Source organism: Poecilia mexicana, unplaced genomic scaffold, assembly GCF_051168715.1.
Source record: "Poecilia mexicana isolate PSO_F unplaced genomic scaffold, ASM5116871v1 scaffold_4, whole genome shotgun sequence".
In the NCBI taxonomy this organism is placed as follows: Eukaryota; Metazoa; Chordata; class Actinopteri; order Cyprinodontiformes; family Poeciliidae; genus Poecilia; species Poecilia mexicana.
In genome coordinates, this window is record NW_028263373.1 from 25,165,940 (window position 1) to 25,190,012 (window position 24,073).

Genomic DNA, 24,073 nt, shown 5'->3' on the forward strand with positions numbered 1-24,073 from the left:
GTTTTCACTAAATCTCCATAGCAATCATTACAATATCGTTTACACACCAACTAGATGTTTGGTATTGATCCAAGAAAAAAATTAAATATTTTCTGTTCTACCATGACAAATATCAACATGTGGTGTTATCTGTGGCCGTGTGTTTTCGCTGAGAGTATGATCTGGATTTAAAGCAACAAACACTCCAAGTTCGTTTGGCTGGAGAAAAGGGATGAAAGTAGCTCACTCCCACTGTGAAGCTCGATGGAGAATGTGTCATGCTGTGGGTTAGTCTCTTTCCAAGGCCCTGGGATCTTTGTATGAGTGCGTGGCATCATGAACTCTTTGAAATACTCATGAATTTTGACTTTGTTGAAATGCAGCTGTGAGGCACAAAAACTCATGCCAGGGGCCATAATTGAAAATGGCCTTTGGGGCCACACTTTGGACACCCCAGATCTACTGAAGTTATGCAAAGACATTCAAATGTACCTTATTTTACACTCCAAAATCTTTTAGGACCTAAGACCTCTAACACCTAGAGTTGTCATTTTGATTTTTGTACAAATGTATTAAACAGCCAAGGTTCCAAGAACTGTGGTAAACGTGATTTTATTAAATGGACAGTATTATGTAAAATCAACTTTTTTGAACTTTGCATCATGCTATAATTACATTATACCTGGAGTGCTACCTTGATTCTTTAATGCATGTGTGAGAAATCCTTTAGTCTCCATGGCAACCATTCACCTGCATAAATTGCCTGGTGGAGACGCAGCTCCTCCTCAGAGCTGCAGTTTCCGAAATTCTGCCTCAAAGAGCAGTCCTCCCCCCAAGACTCTCCACTCAGCTCCTTCAGACTAGTCAGCAGCAATTAGCAAACACCTGGTGGAACTACTGAGCTCATTATAGGAGTTACCTCTCAGTGAAACACCACTAAAACATTGTTAAAGGGTTAGCAGCGATGTTATGATGACTTCTTGAAGGCGGCGCTTCAAAAAGAACAGGAGCTTCTTAAAGAGACAGAAGCCCAATTTTAAGGTGTTAAATTATGAAGTCAGATTTCTTTTAAGTCATATTTAAGCCTCTTTATAACAACTGGAGGTAACATAATTACCTAACACTGTCCTTTTAAAAACAAATATTTCTTATGACTGTACTTCAGTATAAGGTGAGTTTGTGCTACTGCAATAAAAGGTAAAATCATTTTTAAGGGTTGCTAAACATTATTACCAGGGGTGCCGACACATTTGTCCATATATCAGAGTTTTTGGCCATTTGTACTACCAGACGTATCTTTCGAATGCCATTAGAAATCATTTAACACAGTGATGAGGGCACACAGGATTAATTGAGAGCAAGTAGAAAGGACAGTAAGGACATGGAGACTGCATGAGGGCTCAGGTTGCTTAAACTCTAACAGCTCTTTTCCACATCGCTCAGAGCCATTCTAAGCAGATGTAGGCACTAATAATACTTGCTGAGTATAAACATTGAGTCTATTTATGGAAATAACAGTGCATAATTATGTGATGGGCATAATTTATGTAGAATAGTGGCCTATTTAGTCCTTTACAAAGGAGCGTTACAGCATCAGCACTAATAAAAGCCTTAAATGTGTTACACTGATGGACAGAGAGGAAGTATATGTCTAACCCCAGCAGAGCCAGGGACTTCCTGTCTCACCTGCAGAGTTTGGAGTGGAGGGTGAATTTGCTTGGCTTCCATGTGAGGATGCATTAGCCGCATTCACGGCAGTTCTTGCAGCATACATGTTGGCTTCTTCTTGGAACTTACCAATGTTTTTCTTGTATCTGATTCTTTTATTCCCAAACCAGTTGGAAACCTGAGCAGACAGGAACGAGAAAAAAAAGAGAAGAAAGTTTACTTCTCCAGACATACAGCCACACAGAGCCTCTTTAAAGAATAGTGTTTAGCTTGAATGGCCTTTAATGGCATGTGGAACACTGCAGAGAGCCACTGTCAGGAGTGCGGGCTGCACAGACTGGTGCTGTGAATCTGCATTAGTGCCAGAATGGAATGATTGCCAATAACAGTCTCATTATGTCACCATGACTGCAGCTATCATCAGAAGTCACGCAAGCACCAATCAGTCAACTTCCGCTAACACCCATTACGGCTAATGGACTCCCAGATGAAGCCAGGGGGGTAATCCCAGCCCTAATGATAAACAACATTAAAATGAAAACCAAATCAATCCTCCAAAGTTTCTAATAGACAGAGTAGGTAAACATTCTCCTTTGTTATAGCCAAGAAACTGAAACTCCACAAATCACCGAGCTACCGAGCAGCTTCCACCGTCGAGCCCAGCTGCATCCTTAGATCATTTGGTAGAAATTAATGAAAGCAACTGAGAAAACAATCCATTCCCACATGATGGATTCACAACACAAACTGCTGTTTACCTTGGCGTTGTCATTGTTTTCCTTATTATCAATTCTCACAGGATTGAAACAAGTGGAGTTGCTGAAGTGTAGAGATGACACAAACAACAACACAAAAAAACATGAACAGGATTTTTAAATACTTCACAATTGTGTGATGCCACAAACTTTGGCACAATTCAGATGTCTTTAGTCGTGTGATGAGTTCCTATAACAGTTACAGCAGGTCAACATGGGACTGGATTCATACAAGTATTAAATATTCACTATTTAAGCTCAGGTTTCTGTCTTAGACTTATCAGCTTTAGAAAAGCTAATGCTGCCTTGTGCTAGTGGCTATTTTTGTGGAATTTTAGTTGGAATTGTGCAGTGATGACTGGATGTGAAGAATGGGGCAGCTACATTAGCTCCCAATTAAAAGACTCGTCCTAAATCCCATGTGATTCTTTCAACCAGACATTGGAGAGTGGACCTGTGCTGTTTCCAGGATGCTGGTGATTTTGTAGCTACTACTGTTATTGCTTTGTTCAAGAAGAAGTCCAGTTACAATGTCTTGTGAAGGTATTAATATCCCTTCTACGTTTTCATGTTAATTCATGTTAACAATAATAATGCGCATTATTTAGGGATGCACAATATATCAACACAAATAAATAGTAGATGATAGTCATTTTTTAAAACGTAATCAAACTGGGGCAATATTAGCAACCAATATTTGTCTCCATCTTGTTGCCGTTTGTTTCAGAAGGGGAACGGGAGAAGTCTGGTCATGTGACAAGGATGGTAATGAAGCAAAGGATTGTGGGAGTTTAACTGAAACAGAGAAGCAGTGGTGAAGTCAGCGCTGTAGACACAATGTAGAAATGTGTCTACATTCAACATTTTTTTCAAGGTGTTGAATGGGTAATGAGATATAATAAATATACAATATCAGTAAATATCAGTAAATACTGGTTACTGGTCATAACATCAATGGATATTGATATAAACACCTGGATAAGACCTGGATAAGAGCAGCTTGGATACAAACACACTGTAAAACTAAGTTCTATAAAACAAGTTTGGTTCCTGTGGTCATAAGTTTCCAAAATCAAATTTAGCATAGCTTAACCTTGCTTTTCTTATCCGTGTAATTTTTTTTTACCTCGTCTTCATGAGGCTACAATGTGTTTTTATTTTGTTGTTTTTGTGTTCTTTATTATTTTAAAGTATTGCACAATGAGTGACTTTTAAACATGTTATATTTATATTTATAGCTTGTTTGTGTAAAATTTCCTGTTTGGCAAGAAAGTTGACTTGGTATAAATAAAGTTAATTGATTTAAGTTTGAAAATATGATTTCTTTAATTGTACATCACAGTTGGGTGAGACAACTTGATAAAGTGCAAGGATGTGATACTTCAGCAAGGTGTGATTTTAGCTGTAACTCCATTGTTAGTAAATCTCTCTAGATGAAGGTGGTTCAGATCCCCCATATCTGACTTATAATACCCTGAGCAATTCCTCAGATTTGTGGTGTGGTGTGTTATGTGGTGCGTTTTTGTGATTATTGTGGTTTAAAATGACTGATTTATTGATTATATTTCATTTCAACCATTTCAATACTGATTATATTGAAATGGTTTTAATAAAAAAAAATGTAATGTTTCCTTGATGTTTAGTATCACACATGCTTTCATCTCCCAGGTTCTGCTTTCAAGAGATGACGTGTCATAGGAAGTTAAATTAGAATGGTACGAAGGGGATTGGTCAAAATTCCCGTGAGTTGCAGTGATTGGTCAGAAAAGAAGGAATTTCAGAAAATATTAAGATGATTGGTCAGGATGCAGGAAAGTAGCGATGACCTGTGAAATTGCAAGTTTGCACAAAATTTATGAATGATGAATGAATTTGTATTAATATTTGCCATCTCAACTTCCTGCAGGGACTGACTAAGGATAAAACTTCAATTTAAACTCACGAGGGCATTTTGATGTGCAGTTTGCGTTTCTACTAAAGGAACCTTGTCACACCTCAGAATGAGCTTTTACAGTTTTTTTGAAAACTGTAAAAATGATAAGGCATATTTACACCATATCTGTTTTATGAATAGAACAGCTAGAAGAACAGAAGAGCCGCCTGTATCCAAAACAGCCTGTGAACCTTGTATTAGGTCAGTGGTCCGGACGTTGACAGCATCTTCAGTTAAAACGGTCCTTGTCCCACAGCGGGGGGTGAGGGGAGCCTCTGATCTGCTCGTACCTGGGCCACTGTGATGGCACACTTCTTAGCCAGCTCCTCTTTGGCCTCCTCGCTGGGGTAGGGGTTGCTGAGGTGTGAGTAGAAATACTCGTTCAGGATCTCCGTTGCCTGCTTGTTGAAGTTTCGTCTTTTCCGCCTGCAAGGAGAACAACAGGTCGGTCTCAGCCCGTTGGAAAGCACCAGTGTGAAATCTGACCTGACCCACCAGGTTGCATCCAGTCATTGACTCTGCAGCATTCCCTCACACTGAGCATGCACGTAGTGACAGTGGAGAGGAAAAACTCTCCTTTAACATGTCTGACTGTTAGTCACGTTGTTTGGAAACATTCATTTCTGCACAACTATCTTGATGTCCCACAAAACCATTTCAATCTGTTTGACACTTTGACCTGTGGCACCTTGATTCTGTTGCCATACTGATGGCTTCACATCAGGAACTTAATTCAATAAGTGAGACAGATTACATAGATTAATTCCACTCGAAATGATGCTTTCAAGACTTCATTTTTGGTAAGTATGTTGATTTTCTGCTTCCAGCTAATTAAAACATGATATTTAAAATTACAATACTACATCAGACCAATAATAAACATTTTTAATACAGAAATGTGTCTACATGTTTAAAGGTTGTTATTTTCAAAAGGAGCCTCGTCATACTTTAGCGGCGAAGCAATCACAGTTTTTTTTTTTAGCCTATTATCATTCTTTCCATATTTTTTGTCTGAAAAGTCACCAAATACAGAAACCAAATGACTAAGTTACCGACAGTGGGATGACTATTGTCAACCACACATATGCAGATGTGACTTGGGGACTGTGGCTGATTTTCAGACCTTTGCAGAGATTAGATCGGTTTCACATGTATCAGCCAATCACCAATCTCCAAAAATCAATTAGATTGGGGTAGACTTATCGGCTGACCGCTTTATCAGTGCACCCCTAAGTTTATCATGCAGAAAAGAGGGGATGGGTGATATGGACATAAAATTTTATCAAGAGATTTTGTGGTTTTTTTTTTATGATTTATTGTGTTAGCAAAAAAGTATCAGTAAAAGAAATCTTAATATTCACCACAGTCTTCTTAGTAAAAGTATATCAAACTGTTCTAAAAATAAAACACATGAATCTTGACCCCAGATTTATTAAATAATATACTTATACCTATAAATAAGACATAACAATTGGATTCAATAAAGTATATCTAAGCATAACATTCAAATTGCAACTTGCATGTTTTAACTGCTACTTTTTTCGGTTAAAATCAAAACTCTTTCAGAATCAGGTTGTCAGATCAGAATTCAGGATTTTGCTACTACATTTTATAGGCTCTTCTTTAAATAAGATTTTTTTTTTATGGAATGCTGGTTGTAATTGATAATAATACCTCAGTAAATGAAACCCTACATGAGCTTTGTTGGAAGCGTATTGGAAGCAGGACTCTAGGAAGCCATGCTGTTTGACAGCAGAGACGCAGGCTAGACTGATCCGACATGAACACCAACATATTTATCTGCCAGAACACCTTTAAGCAGACGGAGCAGAGCGGAGCTTTAGAGCTGGCTGACCCCTCCATCTTCTGCACCTATCAGGTCACGTCTGGCGGCGCCACATCCCACCAGGGCTTTACATAAGCTGAAAGGGAACTCTTCAAAACCTCTTTGCATGTGCCGGCTGGCTGAGGAGATTTGCGCTAAAACCTGTGTCCCCCGCTCCAACAGCTCGCAAGAAAAATATGTAAATGTGCACAGCATGGGCTCCAGCAGCCAGTAGATTAATCAGAGGTGCAGAGCATGCTAGTGCCTCTCAACCAGTAAAATCTTTTGCACATTTCCCATCCTATTCCCCTCTTTGCTGCTGCTGCTGCTGTGGCGGCGGCACCGTCACGTTCATTTGCAAGAGAATAGATAGGGAAGCTTTATACGGGCGCACACGCCTCATTTAAATGTTATGCCTCCAACCCAGGCTTTAAGTGGGATTTATCCTTGGAGAAATTTATGCAAATCCAAAACACGCATCAAAGAGAACAAGCGATTACATTAAAACAGGGAAACTGTTAGTGTTGCTGAGCACACGGGGAGCACTTATTGGCCGACTTTGCTGGGTGTTCTACTCTAAACGGCATCCAAACATGCAAACCAGCCCACCTTGTGTGGTACGCAGCAAAGAAAAACTACAGAACACAACACCAAGCTCCGAATGTCAGTTCTTCATAGGCGTATTTGTGCTGTTGTTATGCCGACAGGGTTTCTGCAGGTTTCACCAACTCAAATTTAAGCCTCTTTAAGAGAGATATAATAAAATGTAAGGCCTGTTTCACAACAGAAATGTATAAAGAAAAGTTCCATATCGTATATCGTTGTGGTGCCATGCTTTATTGCACAGAATGAATGTCGCGTTGTACGGGTTAGCAACAGAAGTGATTGAGTGGCAAAGATGAATATCGTCCAGCAGTGATAAATTTACACTTATCCATGACAAACGCAAAAAGCTAGTAGGCTAGAATGGTTAGCAGCTAGTTAGCGGTAGCTTCGACAGTCTTGAGCCACAGAACGCAATGAAGATGTTTGTGTGAGACTCAATCTGCTACCCAACAGAAAAGTCTAAACTACATAGAATATTAGATTATACAGAGCCTCCTAGTGGACATGGGGTGATTTTTTTCTTTTGCGTTACCTCGCAAACATATTGCATTCCCTCACAATAAATTTGCAAATACACTCGGGACTTTATATGTAATCACAGAAAACTGGTCAAAAATCAATTGTGTTTGTTATGTGATATCTTTAGGTGGAGATGGGACTGTTCATGAAAATGACCCTTTATTTCACAAACAGGGTCGTTCATGAAATAAACGACCATTCAGACTAAGACTAACTGTAAGATGGGAATATTACACTGAGAAAAAGAAATTGTTTAAATAGTCCAAATAGTTTGGATATTTCCTCCTTTACTTTCTTCTTTTACATTAAAAATTCTGTCATGTTTATGTTTCAGAGTAGAAATGGAAAGCTCATGTTTGAACTGTTTTGCTCAGGCTTCTTACACACAAGTTTGTGTTTGCTTTATTCAAAAGAAAGATATAAAACTCCAGACAAGTCACAAACGAGATACTAAAACACAAAGAAAAACCTTATTTTGTAGCAGAAAGATGTTCAATATTCAAGATGTTGCTTGAACTGCCTGCTACACATGACCTGAATTTCTACTGAATTTAAGACATTTTAAGGTCTTAATTTAAGATACATGAATTTAAGGCCTGTGTAGAGCACAGAGCAACACAAATGTGCACACAGATAGAAAACACACACACACACACACACACACCTGGCATCGAGGAAGCGGGAGCGCAGGATCATGACAGCTTCGCACGTGCTCTGCTTGAGCTGCATCTGGATGGAGCTGAACTTGCGGTGGATGATGCTCACCATGCGCTCGATCTCTTTGGGTGAAATGGGCCGCGTGCGAGACTGCTCCCGCAGCAGGTTCATGACGTGGGTGGTGAACTCGTTACAGGCCTGTGGAGAAGGCAGCAGCGGTCAGTCAGAGAGCAGCCAGCCTCCGCCCGCTCACACACAGCTGCAGATGGAGATCCTCCATTTATCAACAAGGCTGTGCCACATCTGTTGCGCAGAGAAGAGTCGCCTGTATGTATGAGGTGCAGTGTTCTCAAAACCCCCGGATGGAAGATAAGGACTTGTATGTTTCATATTTAACAGAAATTGTGATTGAGAGAAACTGGTGACAGCTGCTCGCTCTCAGACAACACACACTAACGGCGCGGCTAACCCTGGGAGTCGGCGTTTAGTTGGGTCTCCGGTGTCGCCGGGCGTGAATGTGCTGCAATATTCCGCTCTCACTGTCTCCTCTTCCCTCTTTCTGCTTCTCATCCCCATCCCTCCCTGGATTTAGCTGTGTCAGGGTCTGTCTGTGTCTGTCTATCTGGGCCAAAAGCGACACTGTTGTCGCAGATGCGGCGGATGTAAAGGCAATGAGAGGAATGCACACAGTGACACGATGCGCTACATATGATGGACTAATCTGGGATGGGAGGCATCAGAAGTGAATTCCTCCCTGACAGCTGATGTACTGTACATTAAAGAAAACACAGTGAGTGTGTGAGGCTTGTCACTTTATTCCACAAAGAATAAACGAATAGAAAAGAGCGATTCAATTCATATCAGCGCTGAACTGATATAGATTCTTTCTGATGTTTAAGGCTTACAACCCAAAAATATCCTGCTGGCTTCATGATGGTTTGGAACCGACCAGATAGATTAGAAAATGGCCTGGAAGAGCCATGAACAGTTTGACCTCCTTTCATATTTTCACATGTACAGATGCAGATGGGTTTTATCGAGATGTAAAATTATTGTAGATTTATAAAGTTAGTAGAAAATGATAGATGGTTTTCAAAATGTTTTACAAATATGGAGCTGAAAAGTGGGGTATGCATCTGTTGTAAAGTCCATTTTACATTGACACAATTCAGAGAATCTGATTATTTTCAGAAGTTTGAACTGAAAGGGAATTTTAAAAATGTGTTTTAAAAACAAAATCTGAAAAGTGTGGCATGCTGTTACATTCAGCTTCACTCTGATTAAATATGACATGACTGTTCTGACTGCAGACACTTTGAAAAACAATTGTATTAAATTTTTCCCACTTGAGGAAGTGCCACAGACCAGAGGTTCTTTTGGCTAAAAAAAGATTAAAAACATTAAAAAATCTAATGTGGTATTTTAATGCTGTGTGAAGGTAGCCTCAGTATGATTCATCCTACCATATCAAACTTCCTCATCTATGTTGCGGAAAAGCATCCCCAAAGCATGATGTGGATGGTGTGAGGAACACAACCACATTTCAGCAGAGATCGTGTCTTCAGGATGATGTGCATTTTTAGTTTTTCACCAAGCAGAGCTTTTTGCATTTGAGCCCAAAAATTGGAGTTAGGTCCCATCTTCCTATAGAACCTTCCTTCACCTGTTTACTGAATCCTCCACATGGCATTTTGACAAACTTTATATTTTGTTCTTCAATAATAACTTACTTCCTGACATTTTACCAAATCCTCCATGTTGTTTTTATCAATAACGCTGTCAGTTTAGGCCATTCCTCCTCAACTTTCTTTGAGAAAGTCAGCACCACATGGCTCCTCTATTAACCCTTTAGCAACGTTTTTACGAACATTGCACTGAGAAGTAGGTTACATACTGAGCTCAGCTGAGGGGCCGTTCCACCAGATGTTTGCCAATTGCTGATGGCTAGTCTGAAGGGGTTGAGTAGAGAAGTTCTGGGGAAGCAGAGATCTGTGAAGCTTGAAAACTTCGGCTCTAAGTCCAACCATATGTTTTGCACAACTGAGTGGTTACCACGGGAGATTAAAGGATTTCTCAAACAGGCATGAATTAGAATTAGAATTTATTTTTGTTGTTGTTGATGAGGGAGTAACATTACAACATGATGTAAAGCTCAAAAAAGTTGCTTTTAAACAATACTGCTCCTTTAGCATCAATAACCAGATGTGCAGCTGGTTCTGCTGTCCTCACCTGTTCATACTTCTCCAGCTCTGTGTGGTAGATCTGTCTGATCTGGGACAGCTTGGCCCTGTAGTCCGAGTGCTCGGCTGAGTTGTCGGCCCCCACCCCTCCCGAGGCGGCTGCCGCAGCCGCCGCTGCTGCCGAGCCCCCGCCTTTCTCCGGCCCCGACACGCCCTCTGCCAGCAGCATGTTGTCCAGGCGCATGAGCTGGGGGTCCGGAGGCTCCTCCTCCTGGGCGCCGCGGATGCTGAGCACTGTGGTGACAAGAGGAGGTCAGAGGTCAGTCTTAAAAGGTCACACCTGCAGCTGGGGTGATGGTGATGTACAGTTACAAGCTGTCAGCGACGTAGAACTGCTGCACGCCTGACACACAAGCATGGGTTTAGCAAGCAGAGGGAGGGAAAGGTAATCTCAAGCAGAGGGAGAAGGAAGTAGCTTCAGTTTAAACTGAATCCTTCACCACCAGGTAAGTAACAGGCCTGACATGATAACAAATTTTGCTGGATGATAAGTTTTTGCGATCAACGATGTTATTGTTGTTTTGAGACCATTTTTGAATAATATAAAGGGAATAGCATAAGAATACTAGAACACATTCTCAAAGATCAATAAACTTTAAATTCTAATGAACATAAATTCACTAGAATTTATGTTCATTAAAACATAAATTTTAATTAACATAAAAATGTATGTTCATGAAATGACATCTGATTGGCTGCTTCAAACATCAAGTAAAGACAACTTCTTCTGAGTTTGTTAGGATTCTGGGTCAGTATTTTCACTACAAATGCATAAACGACTTTACAAAAACATACATAATATGAAATGTGAAAATTTATTGTAATTTGGCAGTGTTCACTGTTCATATCAGGATTTCTTTGGAATCCTGTATTAAACTTCTGCAGTCTATAAATGTATATGTAAAGACAAAATAAAAACAATCATTTCAGTTTGTGTAAACAACACTTTTGGCTAAAAAGATACTGAGAATTAGGCTTTAGAAAAAGTTTTTGTTTTTGTTTACCAAGTGATGAATTGGAAAGATGAGCAGCAGATAAATGGGACAATAACAACATAATCCAGGATGATTTAGTATTTTGGGATCTATTCTCCATCAACATTCCCTTTTAATTTTCTTCTGTGTCATCATGTCAGCCGCTCTGGTAGAAGCTGTTTGTCTAAAGGGATTGGAACGATTCCTGCACATGAGCCGGCCCGTTTAGAGTAAAACACGACATGACAGAGGATCGCTAGCACATTTCATATTAACCAGCATGATCTAATGTGATGTAGTGAAGCAAGGTGTGTGTGTGTGTGTGTGCGTGTGTTCAGTTTGGCAAGTCAGATGGGTAAAAAAATGGCCATCCACTAGAGGTCTCTCTTGCCATGTAGGACGTTTAAATCCCACCTTCCATTTTCTGGGGTGAAATCAATGCCTGGCTCAGACTCGTCCTCCTCCATCCTGAAGCCATCCATTTCAATAAGAGGCTCCTCTAAAGCGTTCTGCTCGACAACGGGGCCACAAGTTCCTAACGGATCCCAACATCAACCCAGAGTCGGACTTTGTCATGGGGAGCACTTCATTAATTCAGAGAAAATGGGAGCGCTTGGTGTGATTACCGGGTTGGTTACCCGAGAGGGTTTGGGGGGTGTCGTAAGCATGAGAACAAGGCCTACTGTACAAGGACCCCGCCACCCGCCCCCCATTTTCTGTCAGGGCGAGCAGAAGAGGTCAGCGGTTCAGGCAGTGGGCTCAGCAGGGGGTAGATTGAGAGAAGGAGGGGAGCTGGAGGAGGAGGAAGATGAAGGACGGAGGTGGGGAGCCGGGGGTCTGTTGGGATATCAGTGTAAAAACATACTGTCTCATTATCCGGACTCCGTCACCTCACCAGTAATCTATCCAGGCTCAGAGGGGGGAAAACTCAGGCACCTTCTAAGCCCCGTTGTGACCCGATCAGACCCGCTCCGTCAGAAACTCTAAACCCGCCTGTCTGCTTTGGTTAACATCCGTCAGGGCCGGCCCCCGCCGCTCCCTCTGCTCCTGACTGCTCACAGGCACAGGGGCCACCGTCTCCTAAAGTTGCTGCCTCATAAACACCTGCGTGAAGTGGCTGTTAAAACCAGGGAATGAAGGAAAATAAGCCGCTGCCAAGCAATCCGTCCAGCAGGAAAACAATGGCGTGGATGTGAAGACCAACAGCTTTTCTACACTGGACACCAGATCCAGTTTAGTAATCCCCAATGCTGGTATATTCATATATTTGTTGAAACATTACAATGCAAACAGGTTTTTCAACAAAGGTAGTCATTTTGAATCCAACAGAAACTAAAGGAACTCCAAGATTATTTCCATTTTTGTCTCCAACAGGGTTCCTTTCTACTCTTTCTGGAAATGTCTGGAGAAAAACAGAGCACATGGATTTCTATTTGTTTGATGTGTTTTCATTAGATCAATCGTTTCTTCCTTTTAACACGTTCACTTTTAGTATTTTTAGTTTTGAGTTACTAACCGACTGAATGGACCACTACACAACCGCCTTAAATTTACACTAGGTTGAACCAAACCAGCGGTAAACCAATTAGAGTTTTCAGGCCGATTACTGCTTTTTAAAAAGACTGATGAGTTTAGTCAATACCTATTTTTTTTGCCTGAAAAGTCGCTAAGTCGGCAACAACGGGGTGACTGGTTAACCTGCGCAGAAGTGACCTGGTGCGTGATCTGTCAGTTCTCTCTAACGCCATAGCAACATGGGAAAATAGCTGATTTTCAGACCTTTGTAGAGGTTCATAAGATCAGTTTCTCATGTAAGAATCAGTCAATTGCCAATCATCCAAAATCAAGAAAATCAGGGCAGGTAAATCGGGCCACCCCTATTTAATCCTCCCACAGTCTAAAGAGATGGGTCATTTGGAGCCCATGAGCTTTCAACTCTTTGCAACTCTTAGAAAAATGTTTTTGTGTGTGGTTTTGTGAACTGATGGTCTGACAGGACATCCTTCACCCTGGCGCTGTCTGAGCATCATTTGCCGCACTCCTCCTGAGAGATGTCGCATTAAGACCACAGGGATATAAATATTACTGCATTCAAGATTTTTAACAGTTCAAAGTTCCCAAACTTTGCTTTGGACAATCTGCATTCAGTCAAAGATACTCCATTATTTATTGAAGCAGTCAAAAAAGTTTCAGCATTATGTGACCTTGTTGTTTGTGGAATCCACAAATCATAAGACTGGACTTCTTTTCAAACAGTTTCAGGCTTTGTAATCAAATGCCTAGAATGCTAAAAAAAAGTGTAAAAATATATTAATCTAGAAAAGTATGGAATGTTACAATAAAATAAGTGTAGAAACCCTGATCAAAGCATACCTACCTAACCATTTCATCTGATTTAAAAAAAAGAATCTTTTTTTGTTGTTGTTAATATTAGAGCTGATCAATGGAAAATGAACCTGTTTCTGTCTGTGGACAACTAGTAGGTGAATCTTTACTTAGAAAATCATGTAAATACTTGCCCTGGTATTTTAAAGGCAGTAGGTTGGCTAATACAAAGATTATCTTTAAATAAAGACTAACTTCAGGGTATGAAACGCAGGAAGAACATTTTAAAGACTAATATAGTTAAAAATTCAAGGCTTGACTTTTTTTCCCAACACACTCATAAACTATTTAGGCTGTGGAATGAAAAGCGAATGTAAAAATCCTCAGTGTCCACAAAAGCAATTCTCTTCATGCCTGCCAAGTTTCCTGCTTAACATTCGCCGAGTGTTTATTTGACTTGGCTTGAAGCTCCTCCAGCATCAGTCTTCTAGGAGCGCCTGTTGCAGAGAAGGTCATTTCTTAGGAGACGTCTTGGAAGGGAGACAGAGAGAAACTATCCGGCACTGTTTTTTTCCTCCTCCCTGGCTAAAAAAGAAAAGGTCATGGAAAAAATGGGAAACAAACGACTGGATCCAGCAGTGCCGCTTACTCCATCTGGTGCATTATGCTCGAATTAAGCACATGAAGAGCTCTTAAATTGACAATGAGCATAAACTCTGATGTCCCCAGACTTGGCTTGTTGACACGTGTATCTTAGCCTTGCTAATCAGCCTCACATCAGACGCAGGCAGGCCCAGATCCCGGCGCCGCTCTCGCTGCTGATCCAGCTGTCTTGGAGAGCATCTGTCAGGAGGGACCCAGGAAGGAACAATGCATTACGCCATGTTGGCTGTGTACTGTCATCCCTCATTGACAGCACATTGTCACACTTACACAGCGTCCTCGGAGCTGGGAACAAGCTAAGTAGCTGCCTGCCTAGAACATCAGCTCTTCCCACCATCTCCCTCTTAGAGAGGGTCGACTTTAGATTTCTGAGTTCATTTCTAATTGAACAGAGAAAATAAGTGTTTTTTTTTTTCTTCTTACAAACCACAGGCTGAACAGTGCTCAGAACTGATGGGAGCAAATGATTTATTTATTCTGTGTGGAAACCAAAGCACGTAATTACAACAATGCAAAGATTGCCTCGAACAAATGAATAGAAGAAGGAGAAAAAAGGGGATAATGTGCCTCCATAAACTTGGCTTTGCTGTGGGTCGTAATTACACGACTCAGTGAGGGCCACTTTATTGGCTAATGGCGGCCTAATTGATTCATCCTAATGTTTCCAAGCCTTGGGTCTGGGCCGGCAAAGACTGCTGCTCAACTTACTTAACCACCCGCAGACAAAACAGCAAAGCTTCTCCAAGGGATAAACAATTATCTCAGTGTGGTGGTTTGAGCCTGAACCCCCCACCTCTCCACCTCCTCCTCCTCGGTCAAACGTTGCCACTTCCTAAATGGCTTGTAGTCAGCCGATCTACTCCATCCTCCTGCTGTTGACAGGTAATCCTCACAGGGGCGCCCTGCTTTGCTTTATTTCAGATGTTTATACAAAATGCAAACCGCAGGAGTTCGGCGGTGGTTGTGATCATTGACTTGACCAATAATGTGGCCAAAACGCACAATTGTGGTGGGATGCGGCAAAGGAGGAGGCCGGGTGCTTTCAGTGCTCCGGGTACAGACGAAATGTCAGCGACGGAGAAGGCAGGAAAATGTAAACCGGAATGGGAGAACGTGACATTTGCTTAACCTCGCAACATCTGGCCTTTTCCCCAAATCAAATCGATCTTTAATAAAAGCCTGGGGCAATTGGCTTTTGGAGAGGTGGATGTTTAACCATCTCTCCTGCCATCGTTTATCTGGGAATATTTATTTCATTTCTACACAGCTGAGGGATAGGTGGGTAAGGGTGTGGGAGGGGGGCTTTTGCTCTGCTAGGGTAAGCTTGGAATATCACGCTTGTGGATGATTTACATCCCTATTTGGGTGGAGAGAAGGGTGCTTAAATCCCCCCACCACCAACTTCATTGCTTGTTTTCAGTGAGCACACATGTAGGATTCTTTGCTCCCTATATATTAGTCATTCCAGAAGATTGGCTTGTGGCTTCATATGAAGATGGGTGTGGGTATGAAAATATTAATCCGAGCAAATATACATCAGTTGAAGCAAGACCGTTTTTGCAGGTTTTACCAACTCAAACTTAAGACATTTTTAAGATCATGAATAGAATCTATATCTCAAAAAAAATTACAAACTTCGTTCAGCCAACTGGCGGTAAATTTGCACGAAAAACTCTAGCTAGATAACTAGCTAACAAGGGTATGTTAGAAGTGAGTTATCGTCTCGAGTTACAGAATGCGACACAGATGTTTGTGTGCGACTCAAACTTCTGCCTAACAGAAAAGTTTTTGTCATGTCAAAATGTTGTCATGTCAAGACAAAATTTAGGATCTGCGACTAACATGTTAACAGTCAACTTAGGTTTAGGAATTTAAGACATTTTTAGCCCTTAATTTTAGGTACATGAGTGTTTCAACAGTACAATGGCAATAATTGACTCCAATCATTCCCATTAGAGAGAAAAATACAGCAGACAGGTGGATACAGCCATCCACCTATTTTGGATGGTATCCAAAACAGGTTTAGTGGCCCAGGAAAAATGTGAGAAAATGAAAACGGAGGAAAAAAAAACAATCAAATGATCAAGATGATGCATTTGTTGGTGACGTGGGCTTGATAAGAGAAGATGGAGCATCTTTTCTGGTGTTAGCAGGTTTATTTTCTCCTGCTAGCTAGGATAACTTGGATAATTGTTATTTAGAGACAATCTAGAATCTGTTCATCATCAACTCAGTTTTAGTACTGAATCAACATTGTGCTGCGATATAAAGGAATGACTGACTCCAGATCAATTTACTCAGATTATAGCGCAGAGTTTTTATAGCAACTTAAAATCTGTAATTTTGTTTGATGTGCTGATTTGCTGTTCTTCGTATGATAGATTTTGTTATCAGTTTAGCTCACCTCAAAGTGAAATTTTAACTGAAGCTTTTTTTTGCCTGCTAAATGTAATAGATTGTAGCATTTTTGTGGACCATTGTTGTTGGGGCCCCCAAAAAGCTAGAAACGGCCCTGTTTCAAAGCTCCTTCACTAAGCAGGATTCAGGGCCCCTTGATTTATATTTTTGACAAAAAAAAAAAAGAAAAAAAAATCAACTCTTGGAGAAAATTCGATGGCAAAAGAAAAGAGGGGTGTTCTTCAGGAAGGACACAGATCCATTACAGATTGTCACATCATGCCGCCATACACATCAGCAGTTGATAAATATGAAAAAACATTCAAATTGACAGCAAATGGAAGCAAGATCCAGGTCTAAAAATACACTTCTTAGTCAGTGACAATATTTGGGGTTTGTATCAAAAGCTTGACAGGAGGATTAAGATTCCTTCCAGGACACAGCTCGCATCTTCAAAAATGTTTTTTTAAAATTTTTTTTTATGGCATAACAATATCAGACTGGCACAGTCACGGCCCACCATGCTCCACAGTCCAGATAGCTTCCCCTATCAGATTAACAGAGGCAAATGGCAGCTTGTCAAAAACCATTACTATATGTAATCCCCTTCTAGATTTCCAAGGCATGTTGACAGGGAGCGTTGGCATGGAAGCCTGTCACAACGATGGGCTGATTGGGGGAAAACCTGATGTTTAATTAATGACGTTAGGGCTACTCTGTCACAGTTTGAGAGATGGACTATAATACATAAAGACCTCGGACTCAGAAAGGAGCAGACCCATCAGTTCTGCACCTGCATACTGGGATGTAATAAGTAGGGTTACTTTATGAGTAGCAGGACAGGGACAATCGGACACTTGAAGACAGTTAGGAGACATCATATTTAGACTGATCAGCAAGTCCTTGACTGCACATTTCTAGAACTCATGGATTACACCACCTCCACTCCCCAAAGACAGCATGTTCGTGTGTGTGTGTGTGTGTGGGGGGGGGGGGGGGCTTCTGCTCAGGCACGCTACAGATTAAAGGTGCCTAATCAGGACATTAACACCATCGTCAAAAAGGCATTAACATTATTTGGCAATAAAATGCTTGCCAAAAGTTGTTTATTTCCATCAAATCAACATTTAAAAAAAAAAATTGAAATAGCATCTGGCACGTTACCATTTTTAAACCTGATTAAACACCATTAGCTTCTAATAACATTAGTGTAGGTTTTCTGCAGTTGGCCTTTTATATGGGAAAAAATATTTCAGCAGCATGGCTTTCATCTTCCTCTCATGCAGGATAACTGAGCCTGTGATGTGTTGTCAATAGCGGAATATTTCAGGCTTTTACCTTTAATAGCAGCCTTTACGTTGCCTTTTGTATCAGTGAAATTCAGAACTATAAAATTAGGAATCCACCAATGTGTAAACTGATATTGCTGTTTTGGCTGATTACCAATATTTTCTGATATTCTAAACTTTTGACAACATAAAGAAAACATCCTCACTGCTGACATTGATTCTCTGCTCTCTGTTAAACACCCAACAGTTCTGAACTGCATACTATCACCGTCACATGACCAAACAAATACCACATGGCTGACTCCTCCCCTCCTGAAACACCAACAAGATGGAAATAAACACTAAATCCATCCAATAACATCGGCCGATCCCGATGTTAATGCCAATATGTTGTGGATTCCTAAAAAAATTGAAGCATGATATCAGTGAGGTGTTTGGAAATGAAGGAAGTTATAAGAATACATTTTCCACAGAGGCATGTTGACCTTCATTCAGGCTGCAGCTTGTTAGATGTCAGCAGATAACAGGAAGCTTAAAATATTACAACAGAGTCACTCTGCTTTGTCCTTTTGAACATAAAATATTAGGAAATGTTGGCAGTCTTATTTTAAACCTCATAAACCTAAGGATCTATTGAATCTTCCTGGAATCCACAAGAAGATATAAGAAGCTTCAGAGTTAAAATGTAAACTGTAATATTGTCTTTGGTATGTAATTAAACAGAAATCCAGTTTAAAGGAACAGTATTTTGTATTTTTCAAGCATACAGTGCCATTTTATAGCATAATCAAGTAACTTGGTAAGTTACCTTTAGTTGTAAAAGTATTTACATATAAAAAATGACTTAGAAGAAATTTGACTTCATAATTTCACACCTTGAAATTGGCGTTTGTCTCTTTAAGACTGGCTGCAGGAGATTCAAGGATTCTTTGAATCCTTGAATGAAAAGAATCAAAGCAACACAGCAGGTACGTTTTTGATGAGGGAATACATAATGTATAAATCAGAAAAGTCCATTTTACATAATACCTCCATTTAACTGCAGAACTATGCAACAACAGCTCTTCTCTCTCACGTACACAGTGTGACATCACCTTTGCTAGCATCACTAAATGACTGATTGAACAACTCAACAGAAATTCGATTTCTTTCTGTACAATATTAATGTGGACACAGTTAGTTATCTTGAAAAAAATAACTGATAAATACTGTGAAACTGAAATATTTAATTATATTTGTATTTATCTGAATTCCAGTGATTGAACTTTCTGAGATATATGTATATTTCTGTTTTATGTTACAACAAATTTTAATGGAAGAACAGTTCATATTTCAATGTCGGTGTGTGTAGTTCTTAAAGAGAAACTGGAATTGGCTAATAGGGGAATTGGCAGGTCAGAGCTCAGAAACTGACCACAAATAAATCCTTAAATTTAACTTATTAATAATAAAAATCAAAGTATGGTCCAACATATTTCAGAATCAAAATGGGAGTAGTCTTTGCCTTAAGTGGTTCATCATTACAACCACACGCTTGTTTGGCGAGAGCCAAGTGCTTTTGCATAATTAACCCTTTCTGGTCGGGCAGTGGTCGGCCTGTCAGCTTGAATTTACAGTGACAGCGCGGTGACAGCCGCGGCCCTATTTGTTTGCACCGGTGCTTTAGTGGGCACACTTCATTGTGGCTTCAGCGGTTAATAAATCACAGAGGAAGCCCTCTCTCTCTGCGCGGGCCTGTGCTACGGTGGTCCTGTCACGAGGAGAGCACCCGAGCTGAAGCGACAGCTACATGCTAATTCAACATCGGCATAATTCATTATACAGTCGCAAGTGTAGCGGGATGGAAAGAGAACCAACATACACCAGGAGGAAGATGACAGGCATCAAACTATTAAATCCTGCTTTCCTTAAGTCCCCTCTGTTTGTCTTTGTAGAGATTCGACTCTTTCAGCTCCTGTCACCAGCCGGAACATTATATCATACATTCACTTCTTTATAATTAGATATGCACAACTTCTAAAACAAAGGCAGCCATGTGCTGTGTTCTAATGCTAATGAAAAATAGCAGAGGTCAATAGAAAGGGTTTTAGGTACAAACTGAGCTTCTTCAACATTGTTAAAAAGAAATCTGCCTTTTTATGTAACATCCTGATCTATACAGCCACTTACTGTCAGTCATCCAAAAGTTAATGGAAAATGACATATCAAATGGTAGATGGCAGCTACTGCACTAAAGGGGAAATTAGCAAAAAGATAAGGAGTCAATTAAAGCGATAAGGCTTTGTGCTCTTCAGAAGGTGAAAACCAAGGAGAGGCAGGCTGACAGCCTTCACATTAAGGTGCTCTGTTACTCCCTCATCCTGTGTGACCACTCTGCTTTATCACCAGCACTTCATCAGAGGAAGAGGACCGTCTCATCTCACACACGTACCCTGATACCACCAATGGATGTCATCAGAACTGGGCCCTTTAAAATACTATGCATATTGGCCAGGGAAAAGCAGACTTTCCCCTGGCTTTTCCCTCGCAGGTTTTGGGGTCAGTGATGCTCCCAAAAAACTTTCATATCTTTTTATTCCAAGTACCAGACTCATGTCATCATTAAGACTTTGAAAAATCATAAAACAGCATTATTTCTGTTTGGGTCAATCCAGCGTTAGCCGTTTGGGCGCACATTAGGGATGGGTATCAGTTGAAGAGCATCCAAGCAAGTGTCCTGTGTGTCTCACAGGAGCGTCCAGCAGCGTGCACCAGACTGAGGCCGTCCACTGCCTCAGGCGCTGTGTTGACTGGGCCTGCCATGTCATTAACAGTCGCCTTGTTCTGCTCTACCTTATTAAAGCCATTCCTTCAGGAGGGCAGAGGAGCATGTCACAGTGTGAAACCAGGCCAAGGAGGGAAGGTGACCATGCTGCCACCCTGGGTTCTAGCAGGAGGGGCAGGGGGTTGTGTTGTCAACCTCCTCCCGGACCCCCTGATGGTCCCCGTGATTCCCTTGTCAGTCTGTGTTAATGGAAGTCACGGTGGTTGTGCGCCTTCGTATTCTTATCTTGTGTAGCAGCGGAGTCGAGCAACCCAGCAGTATCTGATCAGCCTAACCAGCCGCCACCGCTGCGCTGAATGTTGTTGATGTCTCTTGGGTTAGCGAGGAAAACCGCCAAACACGACTGGATCTAGAACTGGAGAGTCTGGACCGAGCTCCACACGATCCACTCAGCATTCAGCCTGGTAGTGGGCAGCTATTAGAGGTTAAACGGCTCTGACTGGTGAGCTCCAGGGAGAGAAACTGCTGGGGAACGGGCCCAGATAAACTGGAAAGCCTGACAGCTTTTAGCTTCGTCCTATTGCGACTAACTCACTGAATGACTGGTGTGTGTGGCATTTTTTTCCCTCTGAGCACCGCTCTGCTGCTGCCAACCAGTTTATGTAAAAGTGATTAGCAGTAATTAATCCTTAATCACCATGATTAGCCAAGTCGCAGTAAATTAAGCCACATCTGGAGCAGCTGAGGGCTCCTGAGTAGCAGCAGGCGGGCTCACGGTGAGTGGAGCTGCTTATGGAAACTACCTGGAACACCTGAGAGCAAAAGCACTGGCAGCGCCTCGGCTGCCTGGTCGGGGTTTCACCTCCGACACGAGCCAACCAGGAAGCTGTAGCTTCATACCACACCACAGCAGCAGGAGACCTGCTAACTGTGTTTAGCTCAAGCACTGAAAGGTGGAAACGATGGAGGACCAAAAACTGACAGAAACGTACAGATTCCCCAAATAAATCTATCAATACACTTAAAGTGCACCAAATAATTTTTAAAATCAAACTACACATTTTCATTTTTCATTTTGTATAAATAGAATGTAAATTAAGGCAGAAGAAACACTTTTCCAAATACATTCTCTTTCATATAAAGCTTAATAAACATACAATGCAGGTAATGTATATGTATGTTAGATCAGGGTAAAGCACTTCCTGTGACAATGTATAGTACTCTGTATGTTTTTTACCTTCACATCTCAACAGATATAAACGATTAGATGGACAAAGTTGGTGTTCAACAAGAGGTCTCACTTCAACATAAACTGTGTCTGTCTCAGGTGCATTCTTGGTTTCAATATGTTTGTTCTTCATTTACTAAAGCTACCCCCAGTGGCTAGAATATCCAGAAATTTTACTCCTGTAAGAGTAGTGATGCTTCACAGTAATAGTACTCATGTAAAGTAAAAATTGCAGTGTAGTAAAGTTACTCCTAGAATCAATTTTTCCCCAAAAAGTTACTCAAGTAAATATAACTGAGTAAAACTAATTAGTTACTACCCAGCTCTGCATGTAACTGACTTTAAATCTTCCAACATAATTGAATTGACAACATTTTTCTGTATGTAAACTTACTTATTTTTAGAGCGCTGCAAGACCTGAGCTGAATAAAGATACATTCACACAGCAGGAAAATGCAACCAAAATCCTCTTTGTTTTGACCAAACATGATCTATATCTGACTCTTTCACAGCAATCTGAATGGTCTTTTCAACTTTATGTGAACAATGGCTGAAACTTATAAGTACGAAAATTATAAAAGAAGTCTGTTAGTAAAGTGCATCACATCAGAATCCCACCACTCCTGCTTCTGACTACACATCCAAACAGACTTCTCTACAGAAGTTGCTGTTTATGCTCTATAAAAAGCCATTGCTTTGGGAAAAATGGGAATTAAGCATCAAGACCTGCTATGTGAATGTAGCCAAAATGAGCTGAACTGACTTGAACTGAACTATTCTCTCTTTCAACGTTAGTGGATATGAATCGTCCCTTAATCTGGGTTTCATTTGGTACCAACTGCCTACTTCACACTCCCAAGTTTAGAAGTTACCAATGATTGTGAGAATATGAAAAAAACACGTTAAACTCCCAATATGAGAAATGAAACATGAATGAATGTCTGCCTGCCCCTCCATGATTCTTCTTTCACGGAGACAAACTTTCAGATTTCATCACTGACCAACACTATTCCTCTCAGGATCGCATCTCTCCACTACTTCCCTGGCTGTAGTGAGACCCTGTATGTTGCAACCCCACTGAATTGGCAGAAGATCCCTCAGGGGTTGGTGGTTATAATGGAGCAGCATTGGTGGGGTCTATATGTGGCTTTTCCACTGCAGATAAGTGATGCAAGAAGGCTGGTAGTGTGCTGTGAAACTGCTTCCATCACAGCAGGTGTGCTGTCTCTTAGCCCAATGTTTCTCTTTTTACCTCCCCCCACCTCCCTCCATCCCCAAGTGCCCCAGTCTCTTTCTGTTACACAGCTCTAGATTAATTACACACTTTAATGAGCTGAATTATTAATGGGACTCTCACTTGGCAGTTTAAGGAAATGCACAGGAGAAGATGCAGCCGAGTGTCGGGAATCGTCGCTCTCATTAAAACATCACCCCACACCCCCTTACCCCCTTCATATCCCAGACGCCTTTGGGACCGGTGTTATTTAGCCGCAGAAATAATAGGATTTGGTATTTTACACATCGGGAGCAGCGGAGACCGCTTGAGCATGAATCCTTCAGCGATAAAGCCGGAAGCCTGCAGAGGCTTGTGCTCGACATTATGTCATTACGACCGCAGGCCCCGGGAAAATGAAAGGCCATCTAATGCAGCCACTCAAAAGGGTTCCCTTTCTGATTGTTCAGCACAGATGGGAGCAATAATACCCGAAATGAGACGGACTAAAGCGTAAGCGCAATGAACAAAATTCCAGGGCAATTTCCAGGTGAATGTCTCATTTCCCTCTGCTCCGAAACGGATGGGTTTTTTTTTTTTCTATCTGTGATGTTTAAGGGAGTGAGGGTGTTCATCAACCTCAGAAATGTGGTGGAATTGTCATTATGAAAGCAGGGGAAAAAAGTACAAAAAAAAAAGCTGTGGGAAAATGAGATTATTCATATAATATCACACCTGCTGATAAAAGAAATCCCGCAGCGAAGAGACAGGAAATGAAACCAGGAAACAAGTTTTAGAGTTGTTCCTGCAGGTTTAGGTTTCTGTGGAGAGAAATTCAATCTCCTCTTTGTTTCTGTGTATCTGGGATGTCTGTATGTTCAATAAGATTAGGGATGCACCGATCCAGTTTTCTCACTTCAGATACAGATATCGATACAGAAAAACAACTGAATTGACTTCAAATGTTTCTTTTTTTAAACAAAAACCTAAAACACAGACACAAATGTACTGAATTACAAATTTATTTGATAATTCTGC

General features: G+C 41.0%; 1 protein-coding gene across 2 annotated transcripts in view; it reads right to left on the bottom strand.

Moving 5' to 3' along the window:
* LOC106928203 (pre-B-cell leukemia transcription factor 1) overlaps nt 1-24,073 on the bottom strand; it is a 77,116-nt gene that overhangs the window by 10,481 nt on the left and 42,562 nt on the right. For both annotated transcript variants that reach the window (XM_088005117.1, XM_015004300.2), the window contains 4 exons: nt 10,172-10,416; nt 7,950-8,140; nt 4,626-4,761; nt 1,666-1,825 (listed from right to left, as the gene is read on the bottom strand). In XM_088005117.1, coding sequence (XP_087861243.1) covers nt 1,666-1,825; nt 4,626-4,761; nt 7,950-8,140; nt 10,172-10,416 — 732 coding nt within the window. The remainder of the gene's footprint in view (nt 1-1,665; nt 1,826-4,625; nt 4,762-7,949; nt 8,141-10,171; nt 10,417-24,073) is intronic.